Source organism: Ahaetulla prasina, chromosome 3 (assembly GCF_028640845.1).
Source record: "Ahaetulla prasina isolate Xishuangbanna chromosome 3, ASM2864084v1, whole genome shotgun sequence".
NCBI lineage: Eukaryota > Metazoa > Chordata > Lepidosauria > Squamata > Colubridae > Ahaetulla > Ahaetulla prasina.
Window position 1 is genome coordinate 9,499,772 of NC_080541.1, and position 19,779 is coordinate 9,519,550.

At 40.8% G+C, this 19,779-nt stretch overlaps 1 protein-coding gene across 1 annotated transcript in view; it reads left to right on the top strand.

The window, feature by feature from the left end:
• The window catches only part of COL22A1 (collagen type XXII alpha 1 chain), a 316,045-nt gene that overhangs the window by 66,791 nt on the left and 229,475 nt on the right, over nt 1-19,779 (top strand). Inside the window, exon 3 of the mRNA XM_058177405.1 lies at nt 7,130-7,696. Within this exon, the coding sequence (XP_058033388.1) occupies nt 7,130-7,696 (567 nt within the window). The remainder of the gene's footprint in view (nt 1-7,129; nt 7,697-19,779) is intronic.

Sequence of the window (19,779 nt, forward strand, 5' to 3'; positions counted from 1 at the left end):
GATCCTACAAAATTTCTGACAAATGGCAGTCAAATCTCTTCTTGAAAGTCTCAAGTGATGAAGCTCCCACAACTGCCAAAGGCAACTTCTGTTCCACTGGTTGATTGTTCTCACTATCAGAAAATTTCTCCTTATTTCCAGGTTGAATCTCTTCTTGGTCAATTTCCATCCATTGTTCCTTGTCTGGCCTTCAGGTACTTTGAAAAATAGCTTGACCCCTTCCTCCTCTCTGTGGCAGCCCCTCAAATATTGGAAGACTTCTATCAACTTCTGAAGGCAACTTCTGTTTCATTGGTTGATTGTTCTCAGTGTCAGAAAATTTCCCCTTATTTCTAAGTTGAATCTCTCATTGGTCAGTTTCCATTTATTATTCTTTGTTTGGCCTTTGGGTGCTTTAGAAAATAGCTTGACCCCTCCTCTATGTAGCAGCCCCTCAAATATTGGAAGACTGCTATCATGTCTCCCCTGGTCCTTCACCTCACTAGACTAGCCATGCCCAGTGTCAGTTTTGGAAGGCAATTTTCTTTTTGCTTCTTAACTGCCACATATTTTAGCTGGGGAAGTTGGGAGGGGGTTGTGGTTGGAGCGGTAGAAAGTTAGTCATAATAGCATTCCATATTCAAGGACATTTGCCTGTCTGAGGTAGACTTCCTGAAGACTGTATCCAATTGAGTTTGAAGAGTTGATTGGACAATGTGATGAACTTGTGGATGTGGGGCAGGGCTGTGAACTGTCAACTGGGTGTGAAAATCCTGGAAGCTTTCAGTTTCGGGTTTTCCCAGCTGTGCCAACATGACATCTCTAATAAATTGGAGCTTTGAGGAACCTCAAGCCTCAGAGCTTTATTTTGTTGGGGGTGTTCCTTGGAATCCTGACACCCAGTTCCTGTAACTGTTCTTCATATGTTTTAGCCTCCGGTCCCCTAATCATGCTGGTTGCTCTTTTCTGCACTTTTTCTAGAGTCTCAACATCTTTTTTATAGTGTGGTGACCAAAACTGGATGCAGTACTCTAGCTGTGATCTTACTAAGGCTTTATAGAGTGGTATTAGTTCATTTTAATCTTGGAGCTAAATTACTGATTCATATAAAGGGTATGTCCAATCTCAGTCATCTCTAGCAAGACTTCAGATGTGACAAACATTCATCCTGCTATTTATTTATTTAAATGGACTGCCTGAAATTTGGGCAGTAGAAAACAACGACAAATAAAGTAGGAGAATACAAAGAGCTCATGAAAGAGATATCCCGGAAAAGAACACCCAGCTATATAGGTAGTCTCAATTTATAGAATAGAATAGAATAGAATTTTTATTGGCCAAGTGTGATTGGACACACAAGGAATTTGTCTTGGTGCATATGCTCTCAGTGTACATAAAAGAAAAGATACGTTCATCAAGGTACAACATTTACAACACAATTGATGGTCAATATATCAATATAAATCATAAGGATTGCCAGCAACAAGTTATAGTCATACAGTCCTAAATGGAAAGAGATTGGTGATGGGAACTATGAAAAGATTAATAGTAGTGCAGATTCAGTAAATAGTTTGACAGTGTTGATGGAATTATTTGTTTAGCAGAGTGATGGCATTTGGAAAGAAACTGTTCTTGTGTCTAGTTGTTCTGGTGTGCAGTGCTCTATAGCGTCGTTTTGAGGGTAGGAGTTGAAACAGTTTATGTCCAGGATGCGAGGGGTCTGTAAATATTTTCACGGCCCTCTTCTTGATTCGTGCAGTATACAGGTCCTCAATGGAAGGCAGGTTGGTAGCAATTATTTTTTCTGCAGTTCTAATTATCCTCTGAAGTCTGTGTTTTTCTTGTTGGGTTGCAGAACTGAACCAGACAGTTATAGAGGTGCAAATGACAGACTCAATAATTCCTCTGTAGAACTGAATCAGCAGCTCCTTGGGCAGTTTGAGCTTTCTGAGTTGGCGCAGAAAGAACATTCTTTGTTGTCCTTTTTTAATGATGTTTTTGATGTTAGCTGTCCATTTGAGATCTTGCGATATGATATAACCTAGAAATTTGAAGGTTTCTACTGTTGATACTGTGTTGTCTAGTATTGTGAGCGCAGAACTGAGCGCAGAATTTCCACTGCTAAGCAAAATAGTTGTTCAGTGAGTTTTGCCGCATTGTACAATTTTTCTTGCCACCATTGCTGTTACGTATTTGAATTTTGGAGGGAACTTTTGGAGGGAAAATGCACGTTGATGATTGGCCGGTGCCTCAGCCTGAACGGTATATAAGGAGGACTGTTCCCCTGTTTCAGTTACTTTACAGTAAAGTAAAGAGCTGTTGTCACAGATAACCTGTCTCCTGCCCCCTCATTTCTCAAACCCAACAGTTGCTAAGTGAATCACTCCGTCGTTTCGTTAATACAACAGTTGCTCAGTGAATCTGGCTTCTCCATTGACTTTGCTTGTCAGAAGGTCACAAAAAGTGATCACGTGATCCCAGGGTATTGCAACCATCATAAATATGAGTCAGTTGCCAAGCGTCCAAATTTTGATCATATCCGGCCGTAGGGAAGCTACATTAGTTGTAAATGTGAAAAATTGACACAGGTCACTTTTGTTTTCAGTGCTGTTGTGACTTTGAATGGTCACTAAGCAAACGGTTGTAAGTTGAGGACCATCTGTACTTCAGAAGCAACTTTCCTACCAGGATCTGTTGTGTCTTGCCCGCCCTCAGAGCAGCCGGGGCCTTCTTATCTGCTCCCGAACACGGAGGAATGTATGCCTCCCAGCCCCAGTCCTGGCTCCATGCCCAGACAAACTGCAGAAGAAGGAGCATCTCCCTGCCCCAGCCCTGACTCCATGCCCAGGCAAACGGAGCAGTTAGACCCCTCCCCCTCCTCCACAGCAGGTGAGCCTGAGGAGGGTTTACTCCCAACAACAGCTGATTGGAGTAATCCTCACATCAGAAGATTGGATAGGCGGAGGCAACAGAAGGAAGGGAGGGGCAGGCCTTAATGAGTGCTGAGTCATGGAGCCACACCCCATGACCTATATAAAGGATCTACTTTCTGGCAGTCTCTGAGTCAGGCAAAAGTCGAACTTATCTTGCTGAAGTCACTTACTGGTCTCCTGCCTGCTCTGAGGACTTTGCTAGGACTTTGGGCAGAGCTGCAGAGGCAAGCCTGATTCGGATTTCCCTGACCCGGCCGTCAGCGGAGGAGTGGGACACGACAGGATCCACCAAACAAGACTTAGAAGAACCATGTTTTAAAGTCTCAAAGGTGCTTTTTCAAGAGGCAACTGGACTTTCTGATTATTGTTTTTTTTGGGAAGTCATTTCGCTTCTCATCCAAGAAGCTTCTTCAGCTCTGTTTTAAAGGTTTGCTTAAATAGGGTCAGGATAAACACCACAACACTGAGCTTGTCGATCAGAAAGGTCGGCAGTTCGGCGGTTCGAATCCCGAGTCTCCTGCGTGAGCAGGGGGTTGGGCTAGATGACCTCCAAGGTCCCTTCCAACTCTGTGACTGTTATTAAACTATATGGGGAGACACTGATCCAGAAGGTAGGCACTGTGACAGAAAACACCAGCTTTCTGGATCAATTTTCCAAAAACACTACACTACTAACCAGAGCGTATAAAACATTTGCTAGACCAATTCTAGAATACAGCTCGCCTGTTTGGAACCCTCACCACATCTCTGACATCAATACAATTGAGCGAGTCCAGAAATATTTTACAAGAAGAGTTCTCCATTCCTCTGAAAACAACAAAATACCTTATGCCACCAGACTTGAAATCCTAGGCCTAGAAAACTTGGAACTCTGTCGCCTTCGACAAGACCTAAGTTTAACTCATAGAATCATCTACGGTAATGTCCTTCCTGTTAAAGACTACTTCAGCTTTAATTGTAACAATACAAGAGCAACCAACAGATTTAAACTTAATGTTAACCGCTTTAATCTAGATTGCAGAAAATATGACTTCTGTAACAGAATCATCAGTGCTTGGAATACTTTACCTGACTCTGTGGTCTCTTCCCATAATCCTAAAAGCTTTAACCAAAAACTTTCTACTATTGACCTCACCCCATTCCTAAGAGGACCATAAGGGGCGTGCATAAGCGCACAAACGTGCCTACCGTTCCTGTCCTATTGTTTTTCTTTTCTTCTTCCTATATATATATATATATATATATATATATATATATATATATATATATATATATATATATATATATATATATATATATATATATATATATATATATATATATATGCTTATACCTCTTAATATTTACTCATATATGTGTTTATATACTATATAATCTTTTTATATGATGTGACAAAATAAATAAATAAAAATAAATAAAATAAAATAAAATTCAGTTCAATTCAAACCTTTATTGTCAGAGTACAACATGTGTACTGAGGTCGGCTGAGTCTCCCTTAGTGTACACACACACACCCCAAACTCAATACAACTCACAGTGAAAAACAGAAAATCCCTCTCCTGGTGCATCCTGCTGACAAACACCCAATCCTATCACACCATGTGAACTTATTGCACGTTGTGCTGGCCCCGCAAGTCCATCGTACTGTGTTGTGGTGGTTATATTTCATTCAGGAGTCTGACAGCCCATGGATAAAAACTGTTCTTCAGCCTCTTTGTGTGGCTGCCTATGCTTCTATATCTCCTTCCCGATGGTAGGAGAGTAAAGAATTGCTGATCAGGGTGTGAGTCGTCCCCGAGGATTGTCCTCACTCTTCTAAGGCAGTGAGTCCTAGCGATGTCATCTACCGGTATCAGGGGATAGCCCACGATGTTTTATGGTGTGCTCACACCACCCTCTGTAATGTTTTTCTACCCACGGCTGTCAAGCCAGCATAAGGTAAAGGGAAAGGTTCCTCTCGCACATATGTGCTAGCCGTTCCTGACTCTAGGGGGCGGTGCTCATCTCCATTTCAAAGCCGAAGAGCCAACACTGTCCGAAGACGTCTCCGTGGTCATGTGGCTGGCATGACTCAATGCCAAAGGCGCACGGAACGCTGTTCCCTTCCCACCAAAGGTGGTCCCTATTTTTTCTACTTGCATTTTTTACATGCTTTTGAACTGCTAGGTTGGCAGAAGCTGGGACAAGTCATGGGAGCTCACCCAATTACGTGGCACTATTTATTTATTTATTTTATTTATTTATTTATTGTTTTAATTTCTATACCGCCCTTCTCCCAAAGGATTCAGGGCGATTTACAACCGGATAAAACAACAGATACAAAAATTAAAACAAAAGTTAAAAGACTAATTTAAATTTGGCTCAAAACTATAAAACTCTAATAAAAAAAAAACCCGTTAAAAACAATTAGGCCAGTCCTGCACGATGGAATAGAACGTCTTCAACTCACGTCGGAAGGTCCGGAGGTCAGGGAGTTGGCACTAGGGATTTGAACTGCTGAATTGCCGACCTTTCGATCAATGCCTTTAGCCCCTGGGCCACCACGTCCCCACTCAAGCTAGCATACCACACCATAAATGCACTGAGTGACGATGCTTTCTATTGTGGATTGGTAAAAGGATGTCATCAGTTGTTTGTTTGTTTGTCGAGTACGTATTAGATAATATATATAAATATAAGCATGGATTGGATACATAAAATAGAAACAAATAGAGAAAACATTAGGGCAGGGATGGTAGGCACGCTGGTACACTTGTGCACACCCCTTACAGACCTCTTAGGAATGGGGTGAGGTCAACAGTAGCCAGTCTAAGGTTAACATTTTGGGGGTTTGAGGATGAGACCACAGAGTCTGGTAGTGCATTCCAGGCATTAACAACTCTGTTGCTGAAGTCATATTTTCTGCAATCGAGTTTGGTGCAGTTTACCTTAAGTTTGTATCTATCGTGTGCTCGTGTATTGTTGTGGTTGAAGCTGAAGTAGTCCTTGACAGGTTCCTAGGACATTGCAGCAGATGATTTTATGAGCTACGCTCAGGTCATACCGAAAGCAGCGGCGTAGTTCTAAATTTTCTAAGCCCAGCATTTCAAGTCTGGTGGCATAAGGTGATTTGTTGCGAGCAGAGGAGTGGAGGACTCTTCTTGTGAAATATTTCTGGATATAAATGAAAAATATTTCCATTTTGGTTGTGTTTTTTTTTTTTTTTTTTGCAAGACTCTGAGGAAGTGGAGTCTCTGTTGGGCCTTTCTGGCCACCTGGGTGGTATTGATTTTCCAGGTGAGATCTTCACTGAGATAGATGCCCAGGAATTTAAAGGAATTAATGGGGTCCAAAGCATTCAGACTTTGCCAAATTGTATAGATGAAACAAAAGCTTTTGGAAGGCAGATGCCATGGTGCCTCTATTCCAGTAGAAATGGAATTCACACCCAGCTAAATTAATGGTCTATTTGTTGAAATACGTACTTCTGAGGACATCGTTTGTAAACCCTTATTTAGCTACCGCATATTGAGTAAAACACCCAGAGGGAGAGAGATGCTTCTTCAGATAAAATAGCGATTCTGAATATTTTGCACTCAGTGAGTCACCCACCCACCGACCAGGTTTTGTCTTTAACCTTGTTTTGTGAAATCTTTCAAATGGTGTTTTAAAAAACCAACAACAACAGTTCTCCAGACTAATGATTAATAAAATATAACAACCCTGGTTAAGAGAGAATATCTAGAACTGTGGAAACAGCGTGATTGGGTCGAAGGCAGATAATCTGATATGCCCAGGCATTTTCAGCTTGTGGCATATTAAAGGGGAAAGGAAGGCGGGAGAACAGAGCATAGTCTGTTGGGAGTTTCTTTCTTTTTCTTTTTTTTTTAAGTTGCCTCATAGACATGCAAACAGAGTAGACAAAAGGAGGCTGAGCCAAAACAGCAGCCGCAAGGGAGAGAGAAGGTGGGGGGAAGAGAAAGTTTGCAAACCACAGCAAAAAAGCTGGATTCGGAACTAGTTTTAGACACCGCCATAAAGACAGAACCTCTAAAGAAATACTTAGCAGGAGGGTCTGCCAGGTGAAACATGTTCAATGCTTTGGAGAAAGAGAGAGCCGCTGAGTCATTTCTTCAGGTAGACTTTGCTATGTTGGAGAGAAATGTCTATGAATGTTGCCCTTCTCCTGGCTGTCTTTCTCGGCCATGTCTCAGGAGTGTCTCGTGTTTCCCTGGCAGGTTGTAAGAACGTTCACTATGACCTGATCTTTCTGCTGGACACTTCCTCCAGCGTCGGCAAAGAAGACTTTGAGAAGGTCCGCCAATGGATAGCTCACCTGGTGGACACTTTTGAGATTGGACCAGACAAAACCCGCGTCGGGGTCGTCCGGTACAGCGATCATCCAACCACTGAGTTTGACCTTGGAAGTTATGGGACTCAGCAAGAGATCAAAGAAGCTGCAAAGGGCATCAAGTACTACGGAGGGAACACGAACACTGGAGATGCCCTGCGGTACATCAATAGCTATAGCTTTTCCACACAGGCCGGCGGGAGGCCAAATGATAATGCCATCAAGAAAGTTGTGATCCTCCTGACGGACGGCAGGAGCCAGGATTATGTCTTGAGTCCTGCCACGGCGGCGCATAAGGCCGGCATCCGGATTTTTGCGGTGGGTGTCGGGGAAGCCCTTAAAGAAGAACTGGATGAAATTGCTTCCGAGCCAAAATCGGCCCACGTCTTCCATGTCTCTGATTACAACGCGATTGATAAGATACGGGAGAAGCTGAGAAGACGGCTTTGTGAGAGTAAGTAAATAAACCATGAACCAAGAAATGGTCCTAACTGGAGCCTCCTTTAACTGGAGGCTAAAACGTATGAAGAACGGTTGCAGGAACTCGGTATGTCTAGTTTAATGAAAAGAAGGACTAGGGGAGACATGATAGCAGTGTTCCAATATCTCAGGGGTTGCCACAAAGAAGAGGGAGTCAAACTATTCTCCAAAGCACCTGAGGGTAGAACAAGAAGCAATGGGTGGAAGCTAATCAAGGAGAGAAGCAACTTAGAACTAAGGAGAAATTTCCTGACAGTTAGAACAATCAATAAGTGGAACATCTTGCCTGCAGAAGTTGTGAATGCTCCAACACTGGACATTTTTAAGAAAATATTGGATAACCATTTGTCTGAAGTGGTGTAGGGTTTCCTGCCTGGTCAGGGGGTTGGATTAGAAGACCTCCAAGGTCCCTTCCAACTCTGTTATTATTATTATTAAATTGTGGAAAGGTGCATTGGTTGGTTTAATGAAGAGTGAGCCTATGAATTTTAGCTCTCGCTCTCTCAGTGTGGGAAAAGGACCGGGTTCCCAAAAGCCTCACCAGTAAAATTAGACCACCCATTAGTAAATGCATTGCAAAAGTCATGCCTTGGTTATTTATGTAGCCATTTAAAATGCCGTGTTTCCTTTCTGCAGGGAAACAAATGGAAGTGTTGTCTATGGAGATTATCAATCATCCAGGTCGTGGTTTTCCCAAAAGTGTTTTTCCCAAAAGGCAGCTGGATTTTCTTGTTGTTTTTTTCTTTGAAAACATTTCATTTCTCATCCAAGAAGTTTCTTCAGTTCTGACTTCAGTGAGAACTGAAGAATATTTTTGGATGAGAAGTGAAATGTTTTCAAAGAGAAAAAAACAAAAAAACCCCAAAAAAGTCCGATTGCCTTTTTCGGAAATGCACCTTTGGGACAAACTGAAGTGTTTTGCATCAAAGTTTAGAGAGAAATGTGCTATTTGTTATTATGGATACTTCTGGATATTCTTAACTGGGGAGAGCTCAACTTGGCGCTCTTTCCTGTTCTTTTAGATTTTATCAGGATAAAGTTTGAGAAAATAATCTTTGCAAGGAACTGAGCAAAATATTGACTAGATTTAAGGCTTGAGGGAGAGCTGGCTGGATAATCTTCATTATCGTTCACTGTGAATGTTATCCATTGATTATATTATGGAGAGCATTGTAATTTGTAATTTTTTTTAGAAAGGAATAAGCACTGATATGACAGAGTAACAACTGAACAATAACACAAGTAGGTTCCTATAATGAGTTTGCTCAGATGTTTCCATTTGGGGTAATGGATGCATGAAGTTAGAAGCTTGGAAATAAATTTAATTAATTAATAGATTTAGGCTTAATGTGAACCGCTCCAATCTTGATTGCAGAAAATATGACTTCAGTAACAGAGTTGTTAATGCCTGGAATGCACTACCAGACTCTGTTGTCTCTTCCCAAAATCCCCAAAGCTTTAACCAAAAACTATCTACTATTGACCACACCCCATTCCTAAGAGGTTTGTAAGGGGCGTGCACAAGAGCACCAACGTGCCTACCGTTCCTGTCCTAATGTTCCCTTTGATTTGAAATGGTGTAGGGTTTCCTGACTGGGCAGGGGGTTGGACTAGAAGACCTCCAAGGTCCCTTCCAACTCTGTTATTATGTTATGTATCCAATTTCATATAGTTATCACATACTTATGATTATATTTATGCTTATATATCGTATAGTCATTTCATGCTTATGCTTATATATACTGTTGTGACAAATAAATAAAATAAAAATAAATAAAAATAAATAAAAAAGGAGAAATTAGAAGCTTTGGTGCTGCATTTAGAAGAGCCAATAAGATTTCCCCAGCCTTTACATCATTCAGGGGTATATATCAGCTTATAGTTACAAAGTCAAGATGGTGGCCGCAATAATATGAATGAAGCTCCACTTAGTTTTTCTGTTTTGCTTCTTAAACTTTTGGTTAAAATTAATGTAGCACATAAAAAGTAGAATTGTTGGAAGAAATGTCCACATGGATTCAGTTCCAAGTGGGGAGAAAGACATTGGAAACATGGAGGGTGATTGGAAAGATGGTTTGATGGTGGACAGGACCACATGGGTTTTTTGGGTCCTGGGCAAATGAGCACATAGAAGAGAGAGAGAGAGAGAGAGAGAGAGAGAGAGATGTATACCCTCTTGTGGGCCCCACCTTAGAGCTTCCTGTTCCTGTGTAAAGGCAGGTATCCTGATTGTTGTAAGACTCCTATGGGGCCATGCAGGGGTAACTTTGTAGGTTGTCTTGAGTCCCTGGCTTGGTTGACTCTTGCTGGGTGATGATATAATGAAGAGGATTGTGTTCTGAAAGGGTGTTGGACAATTCCTATTATGGCTTAATGGCTTTGTCCTGGTTTGGATCTTGAGTGCGGGCTAATCCTATCATGTCCTGATGGGCCATGTCTTTTGTTTTGTAGATAAGCTGGCCCAGCCTTTTGTCTTGTAGATAGGATGGCCCAGTCTTTCTGGGGCTCTTAACAAAGGTGGGGGCTGCTTTCCAAGAGCGTGTTTCTCCTTTTCTCATTCAGGGAGGTATAATATTCTTCCTTTTTAATATTTCCCAGAATATTTCATTCTTCTAGGAGAGGGGTGGGTGCTAGCTTTTACAGTAGGCAGGAGCTTTGTTCACACTATTGCAGCCACCAACCTGGCTGTTTCGACCTCACCCCACAGACCACTTTCATACCATGGATAAACAACTGTTGGAAGAAATATCCATCTGGGTTCAGTTCCAAGTGGGGATAAAGACACTGGAAACATGGAGGCTGCTTGGAAAGATGGTTTAATGATGGTCAGGATCACATGGCTTGAGTTCCTGAACAGAAAAAGGGATGAGATCCTGTGTGCTCCCTGGCTTTATGCTTTCTCTGAGCTTTGAACTTTCTGGGGCACAGGAAGAGTATCCTGATTGGTTGTCAGACTCCCAGGAGGTGGGGGTCTTAGCTAGCCTTGCTGTCTGATGTAATCTTCCCAGGTGTCATGTGGTGAGTTTCAGTTGCTAGATGGGTCCTATTATGTTGCAGATGATGGTCCCATTGACACAGGTGGGGAGAATGAGTTTCTACCTCTGACCCATTGACAAAGGTGGGGGGAAATGAGTGAGCTAGGCTGAGGCTTTAATGGCCCATTGACAAAGGTGGGGGGAGTCAGAAAGCTGCTTTGTCTTTAAAACATGTTTCTCCATTTTTCATCCAGGGAAATATATTCTGCCTTTTTAAATATTTTCTAAAATATTTCATCCTTCTAGGAGGGGGGTGGGTGCTAAATTCCTACACAACCATGCAGCTGCGTGAAAACCGTGGCAACTAGCTTGCTGTATAGGAATAATCCACACTCTGTAGAAGCTTGCTGGTGAATGGTGACCAGTGACAGAACCATCACTAGGTTGGATTGTGATATTCTGCAGCTAAGCAGTTGATTGACAGACTGACAGTTTTATTGGACTTGGAAAACCATTTTACTCATTGCAATAATGATTTGTGGTTTGACAGGCAGCCAGAGAGAGAAGAATATAAAAAGAAATATGTGTGTCTTTGCAGACGTTCATTCCCTTATGTGGCAGGTTCTGCGCTTTTGATCTATGTTACGTTCAGTTTAACCCAGGGGATCAACAGGTGGACAATTAGAGCAAGATTTTAGATGATCAGTATGTTATTCAGATCACATAAGACTTTGCACTTTAATCAAAGTTAACAACTTTGCCTGATATTTTTTAAAACCAATAAGTCTTGAACCTAATTTTGTTTTACACGCCCTTTGCATACCTAAAAAGGTAAAGGTTCCCCTCACACATACATGCTACTCGTTCCCGACTCTAGGGGGCGGTGCTCATCTCCGTTTCAAAGCCAAACAGCCAGCACTGTCTGGAGACGTCTCCGTGGTCATGTGGCCGGCATGACTCAATGCCAAAGATGCATGGAATGCTGTTACCTTCCCACCAAAGGTGGCCCCTATTTTTTCTACTTGCATTTTTTACATGCTTTCAAACTGCTAGGTTGGCAGAAGCTGGGACAAGTAACGGGAGCTCACCCCATTACACGGCAGCACTAGGGATTCGAACCGCTGAACTGCCAACCTTTCTATCGACAAGCTCAGCATCCTAGTCCCTGAGCCACCGCATCCCTCCCTTTGCATACTTAGTAGTGAGTAAATTGGATTGTGTGGATAATTAATGTCCCTTACTACTTTCCGTAGTGCAGCACATGGCTCGTTTTGAAACTGCTTTTGTTATTTGTGTTAGTTAAAATTGCTGGGTTTATCCAGGGTCCTGAACTCTCCTTAGACCTCACAAAGTTATACCCAAAGGCGAAATTTCCTACTTTCAAGCTACAGAAAAATCTCCAGATGTTACACAATGGCGAGTCGAGTCTGGCTGACATTCTCCTTCGATCGATGTCGCACTTCGCTGTGATAATACATCACTCCATTTTGGAATTTACAACTTGAAGGAGGAAAATAATAACCTTCTAGGGAATCCGGCATTACAGATGAAAGGAAAATTATTTTCTGTCTTCTCACACAGAATGACTCTGTCAAATATAATGATATCTCTACTTGCAGTGCAGCTTGGATGCAATACAACAAGACGTAGCCGTTTTATCATTTTTCTCCCCAAAAGAATTGGAACTTTTAAAAAAAAAAAATCCTTAATGATGTTACGGTCTTTGCTTTGGAACTTCATTTCAAGAAATGATGTTCCCCTTCCGAACTGACTTTGCCTCAAGTGACATTCAGATTTATCAAAATCTGAATATGTCTCGTAGTGTAGTATTCATCTTATTTTTATGAGACAGAGTGAAAAAAAATCATCTAGTCTATTATTTTTTGAATATGAGAAAAGATTTATTGAATATGAGAAAAGTCCTTCCTGTTGAAGACTACTTCAGCTTCAATTGCGACAATACACAAGCACACAATAGATTTATTTATTTATTTATTTATTTATTTATTTATTTATTTTATTTTATCACATTTATAACATTTATAACATTTATAACATTTAAGCTTAATGTTAACCGCTCCAATCTTGATTGCAGAAAATATATCTTGATGAAGGTATCTTTTCTTTTATGTAAACTGAGAGCAAATTCCTTGTGTGTCCAATCACACTTGGCCAATAAAAAATTCTATTGTATTCTATTCTAGTCTAGTCTAGTCTAGTCTAGTCTAGTCTAGTCTAGTCTAGTCTAGTCTAGTCTAGTCTATATGACTTCAGTAACAGAGTTGTTAATGCTTGGAATAAACTATCTGACTCTGTGGTCTCTTCCCAAAATCCCCAAAGCTTCAACCAAAAACTGTCTACTATTGACCTCACCCCATTCCTAAGAGGTCTGTAAGAGCACAAGTGTGCCTACCGTTCCTGTCCTATTGTTTCCTTTCGTTATATCCAATTAATATAGTTATTACATACTCATACTTATATATATGCTTATATATTGTATAATTATTACATGCTTATGCTTATATATACTGTGTGACAAAAATAAATAAATAAATAAAAATAAAATTTAATACTGTCTCCACCAAAACTAGGTAATACTTTCAAATGTATTGCTCTTTCTTCTAAATCTGTTTAAACAAAAAATGTATACAGGCTCCCCTCGACTTAGAACAGTTCATTTAATGACCATTAAAGTTACAACAGCACTGAAAAAAAGTGACTTATGACCATTTTTCACACTTATGACCATTGCAGCATCCCCAGAGTCACAAAATCAAAATTCAAACATTTGGTAACTGATTCATAATAATGAACCGGAGTCATGCAATCAGCTTTTGTGACCTTCTGATAAGCAAAATTAATGAGGAAGCCAGATTCACTAGACATGTTATTCACTTAACGACTGCAATGATTCACTTAACAACAGTGGCAAGAAAGGTCACAAAATGGGGCAAAACTGAGGGCCGCGGTGTGGCTCAGGCTGTAAGAAGCCTGTTATTAAAACACAGCTGCCTGCAATTACTGCAGGTTCTAGTCCCACCAGGCCCAAGGTTGACTCAGCCTTCCATCCTTTATAAGGTAGGTAAAATGAGGACCCAGATTGTTGGGGGGGCAATAAGTTGACTTTGTAAATATACAAATAGAATGAGACTATTGCCTTACACACTGTAAGCCGCCCTGAGTCTTCGGAGAAGGGCGGGATATAAATGTAAATTAAAAAAAAAAAACCTCCCAGAATTCCTCAGCCAGCATGAATTCTTGGACTTGAAAGCCACATCTTAAAGTTGCCCAGGTTAAGAAAGACTCTTCTAGAATCTTGGGCAAAGAGTCTTTCGGTTGAATGATAGAGCTTAAATCAACCCTTACAACATGGTGTATCATCTGCTAATAAATTCTGGAAAGTGACATGTTGCTTGTAGAGGTGAGTGCAGTAAGACAGTACAGTAGTGGCCAAAATTGTGGAACCTTTTGGGGAAAGTGTATTTTCTAAAACTAGCTAATAACGCCACTTTTTTTTTTTTTTTGGAGTAGTACCATAAAATTATATATTGATATTATTATATTGAATATTATATTATTATTATTATTATTTAATCAAGAATGCAATGCAATAGCTTTTATGAATGATTTGAGATATATTATGAATGAGATATACAAAAATGATCACCATGTCAGTTAATCCTGAGTTGGGTCACCTTTAGCATGAATGACGGCCTTACGACGTCTTCTCATGGAATGAACCAAGTCTTTGAGTTCTGCAGCTGTTATAATGTGAAACCAAGATTGAAGGATAGCTTTTATTAATTGGGTTTTATTGCTGGGTCACGTCTGACTAACAAGTTTCTTTAGTCATCTCCATAGATTTTCAATTGGGTTAAGGTCTGGGCTATTCCCAGGCCATTCCAGTAGTAGAATATGATTATCTTGAAACCCCCCCCCCCAAAAAAAGTGATATTATTAGTCATCAAACCTCAAAAATACACTTTTCCCAAAAGGTTTCCACAATTTTAGCCACTACTGTATCTGCCTGACTCTGGCTGATCTCTGGCTGGCTAAGTAAATGGGTGGGAGATAACTAAGAAGCCCCATGGCGAACTGGGAAATTGAAATAAAACATCTAGGTAGAAAACAATCTTGAACCACTCTAAAAAGAACAATTCAGGAAAACCGTTTAAGTGTCCTATATGTATGAACCCATCAGAAGTCAAGAGCAGCTCCAAGGAAATATTACTGCTTAACTTTAGAGACATGGATTTATACTCCTAAACAGAGATTGTGTCATACATAATCTTTATTACTTGTAATTGGAAAAAGGATGTTATTAAAAAACCTAATCTGTATCTCCCAGTAATAGGCAGGTAGCAATGTTTGCCTATCATTACTTTTACATTGATTAAAATTGGATATAGACAGATTCCTTCCTTCCTTCCTTCCTTCCTTCCTTCCTTCCTTCCTTCCTTCCTTCCTTCCTTCCTTCCTTCCTTCCTTCCTTATTGTTTGAAAACATCAGTTTTGATAGATACCATTCCCTCATCCTTTAAAGGTTCCCCAATCTAACATAAATGAGTAGCATCAGAAGAATAACTCAAAGCATTCCATAGTCAAGAATCCAAGATAAAAAAAAAAAGTTAAAATTATATGACAATTGGATTGTGCCAGATTTGGGAAGGCTTCTCTAATGTCTACCTATTAAACATGGTTTACTTTCTGTTTTATTACTTTCTGCTAAGTAACCCCAAGAAAATAGAAGACTTAAAGAGTTGTTTTGAAACAAGATGGGAGATAGATGACAGATGATAGATAGATAGATAGATAGATAGATAGATAGATAGATAGATAGATAGATAGATAGATAGATAGATAGATAGATAGATAGATAGATAGATAGACAGATAGACAGACAGACAGACAGACAGACAGACAGACAGACAGACAGACAGACAGACAGAGGTAGGTAGGTAGGTAGGTAGGTAGGCAGGCAGGCAGGCAGGCAGACAGACAGACAGACAGACGGACAGAGATAGGCAGACAGATAGATAGAGGTAGGTAGGTAGGTAGAGAAACAGACAGACAGACAGACATAGATAGAGAAACAGACAGACAGACAGACATAGATAGACAGATAGACAGACAGACAGATAGACACAGAGACAAAGACAGACAGACAGACAGATAGAAAGATAGAGGTAGGTAGGTAGGTAGGTAGGTAGACAGACAGACAAATGTAGGTAGATTGATGGGAGAGAAAGAGAGAGAGAGGTAGGTAGACAGACAGACAAATGTAGGTAGATTGATGGGAGAGAAAGAGAGAGAGGGAGAGAGAGGGAGAGGGAGAACCAGAGAACCACTGTACCTATATTTTTTTCTACTGCAAAGGACATTCCATTAGCAGTTTTAACGCACTCTCGATTCCAGAAAACCATTTCATGAATCAAGAATGGAGATCAAAAATACTCCTTTTGAATTCAAATATAACAGTTTCTTGTTAGAAAATGCAAAAAAAATTTTTTTTACAAAAATCTGTAACCACTCCAGCAGTTATTTTTATGGTTAGTGAGGAAAAATTGAGTGATCTTCTGAAAACAATGCTTGCCTTTATACTCCATCCACCCTTCATCTCCAGGGCTGGCACCCACAATTCCAGAATCCATGCCATGTCAAAAAAACTGGATGGTCATTATGTATCTATTTACCTAGTGATTTATCAAGTTATTTCTCAGATACCGAGAAACAAAAACCCACACAGGCGTGGAACTTCTCTGAAGACCTTTGTCTGCTTTCTGAATGGCTTTTCCTTCCCTGACCGCATTTCATCCTTCTGACACTTTGAAGTCTATGAAAAGCCTTCTCATGTGAGCTCACTCCAAAGGAAGAGACAAGAATCTGGAAAATGTGTTTCTGCAATGCTGCCAGATGTTTGGGTGTCGTAGGCACTAGATACTTTGAAGCTAGAAGTTGTTTGCTCATTAAAGGGGCAAATTCCCAGGGCCCTTTTGGGAAAAAAACAAGTTAACATGCTTCCTTTTAAATTTCTCAGCCTGGAGGTTAATAGGAATGGGAAAACCTAATATATCTATTGCAATAATAATAATATATCTATATTTCTATTGAAACCCTAATATATATCTACCTAATATATCTATTGCAAAAAATGCACAGGTACCATATATGTGGTACCTTGCTCAATAGTAGTAACTGTGAGAGGGATCTTGGAGTCCTAGTAGACAACCATTTAGATACGAGCCAGCAGTGTGCAGCAGTGGCCAAAAAAAGCCAACACAGTTCTGGGCTGCATAAGCAGAGGGATAGAATCAAGATCACGTGAAGTGTTAATACCACTTTATAAGGCCTTGGGAAGGCCACATTTGGAATATTGCATTCAGTTTTGGTTGCCACGATGTAAAAAAGATGCTGAGACTCTAGAAAGAGTGCAGAGAAGAGCAACCAAGATGATTAGGGGACTGGAGGCTAAAACATATGAAGAACGGTTGCAGGAACTGGGTATGTCTAGTTTAATGAAAAGAAGGACTAGGGGAGACATGATAGCAGTCTTTCAATATCTCAGAGATTGCCACAAAGAAGAGGGAGTCAAACTATTCTCCAAAGCACCTGAGGGTAGAACAAGAAGCAATAGGTAGAAACTAATCAAGAAGAGAAGCAACTTAGAACTAAGGAGAAATTTCCTGACAGTCAGAACAATCAATAAGTGGAACAACTTGCCTGCAGAAGTTGTGAATGCTCCAACACTGGAAAAAAATTTTTTTATTGTGCATGGCACGTAAACATTTCTTATGGATGTGCCGATTTTTTTATGTTGAATCTTATGTACAAAAATATGGAAGGGCATTTTGATTCCCACCATGAATTAATGGCTGCAAAAGTTGATAGAGTTAGCAGAGATCGCTAAATTGATTGCTTTGATTAAAGGAGAAAAAAAAAACACAATTACTTTTGTTTCTACTTGGAAACCGCTCTGGGACTTTGTGCTTGGGGTGGTGGACAAAAAAACCGCAGCTTTGATTTTGGGTTTTACCGCTTAGATAGGTTTGTTATTCTAGAAATGGTTAGTTTATATTACCACCCTGTTCCCCCAAAATAAGACATCCCCGGATAATAAGCCCAATTGGGCTTTTGAGTGCACGGCAATAAGGCCAAGCGTTTATTTCAGGGTTCAAAAAAAATATAATACAGGGTCTTATTTTCGGGGAAACATGGTATGTAAAAGTAAAAAGTTGAGGTTTGCCCCTTGTGAAACCAGATTCACTTAATAACTGTGTTACCAATTTAACCACTGCAGTGAACTATGGCAAGGAAGGTTGCAAAATGAGATAAAACCAGTGGTAAGATTCAGCCGGTTCAGGCCGGTTTGAGAGAACCGGTAGTTAAATTGCTGGCTGGCCCCACCTCTCCCCTCCTAGGTAAGCTTCAGGGAGGCCTTTTAGGCCCAAAACAGGACACAGCAGGGGCGCATTCCCCCCACGGCCTGTTTTTACTCCCATGGGGGTACAGGAGGCTAAGTACTGCCTGTATCACCCCCTGGCCATGGCCACCATGGCCACACATACCCAGCCTGTCACTAGGGTAGAGAACCGGTTTTTAAATTATTTGAATCCCACCACTGGGAAACTCACTCGACAGCTGTCTCGATTAGCAATGGACATTTTGAGCTTAATTGTGGTCGTACGTCGAGGACCATCTGTATAGCAAGAAAAATAAGAAGGTGTCAGGGTTCCTCCTTTTGCTGTCATCATAAGGCTATTTCAGAATAAATGCTAAGTTTGTTTTTCCTTCCAAAATGGGTCTATGCTTAAATGCTATGTTTAAGTGGGTGTAGATACAACATTCTAGGACACTGAAGAGACTGGTCGCTTGTGACCACAAGAGGAATTAGCTTCCCTTTTTATAGCTTCAGCTAGAGGGGTGGGGGCTCCCTCCCCCAATGTTAGTTTGGGAAACCCACCTTACTTTGGTAAAATGAGATTTCTCCTTTCCCAAAAGGCAAATATCACTGGGACCATAGGAGTGACCAAATCCGCTATTCACAATGGGCGATTTAGCTAACCAGACCCTAGTTTTCAAATACCAGGGAAAGGTTCTTGCAACAAATTAGGGGTAGCAAACTGTGGCTTTTCTGATCCACCTATTTGTGGTCTCTGAGCCCCCTCCAGGGACTTATACTATAAGGCTCCAGCATTTTAGATGGGGCGGGAATAAACACCGCACTCAAAATAGGATTAGCATGCGGGTTGATTGGGGAAGAGGGTGGAGAGGGGGGGAAAAAAGGAAGAACTGCAGCTTAAAACCGGGAGGAAAACAAAATTTCCACAGGCAAAGATGGATGAGATGCTCACCCCACCTCTTAAGTCATTGCTCTCTTGGGAGGAAAATATTTCTGGTTCAGTTCCAAGCTGGGAGGAAAAGGCTGGAAACAAAATAGAGGATGATTGGAAAGAAAGTTCATTTATTGATGAAGCAGAACCACCATTTTTGTGGTTCCGGGGCAGCTGACCCAATGGTTGGCTGAGTGGATGGATCTTTATAGGTTTCTTTGACTTTGAAGTTTGAACTGTTCTGGGGGGGGTTGTGCAATGAAGGGGCGTGTGTCTTTTGCTAAATGGTGGTGGGTAATTCTTATTATTGTGGCTGGTAGCTACTGTATGTCTGATGTTAGATTTTTTTTGGGGGGGGTCAAGGGCTGCTTGCTCTAATCCCATCATTCTGCTTTTGTTAGCTGTCAAAATTGCTGTAAGGGGGTTTCGAAGTCTTGAATGGACTTCTGGCGGCAGTATTTGCTTTGCTTGTGAATGGAGCCATCTAGATAGCTGGCTTCCTCTTTCAATAAGCTATCTGTTTAAGTGCTAGCATCTGCTGTGGGCTATTAAGAAAGACTGGGGGCTGCTTTCTGCCTCTAAAAACATGTTTCTCCATTTCTCCTTTAGGAAAATATAATATTCTGCGTTTTTTTTTAAATATTTCCCAAAATATTTCATTCTTCGCGCAGGGGAGGGTGTTTCCCCGCAGTTCCATTGACTTGTCTCCTGTCAGGGAGTTTAGCTCCTGGCCATGGCCACTAAAAATTGCC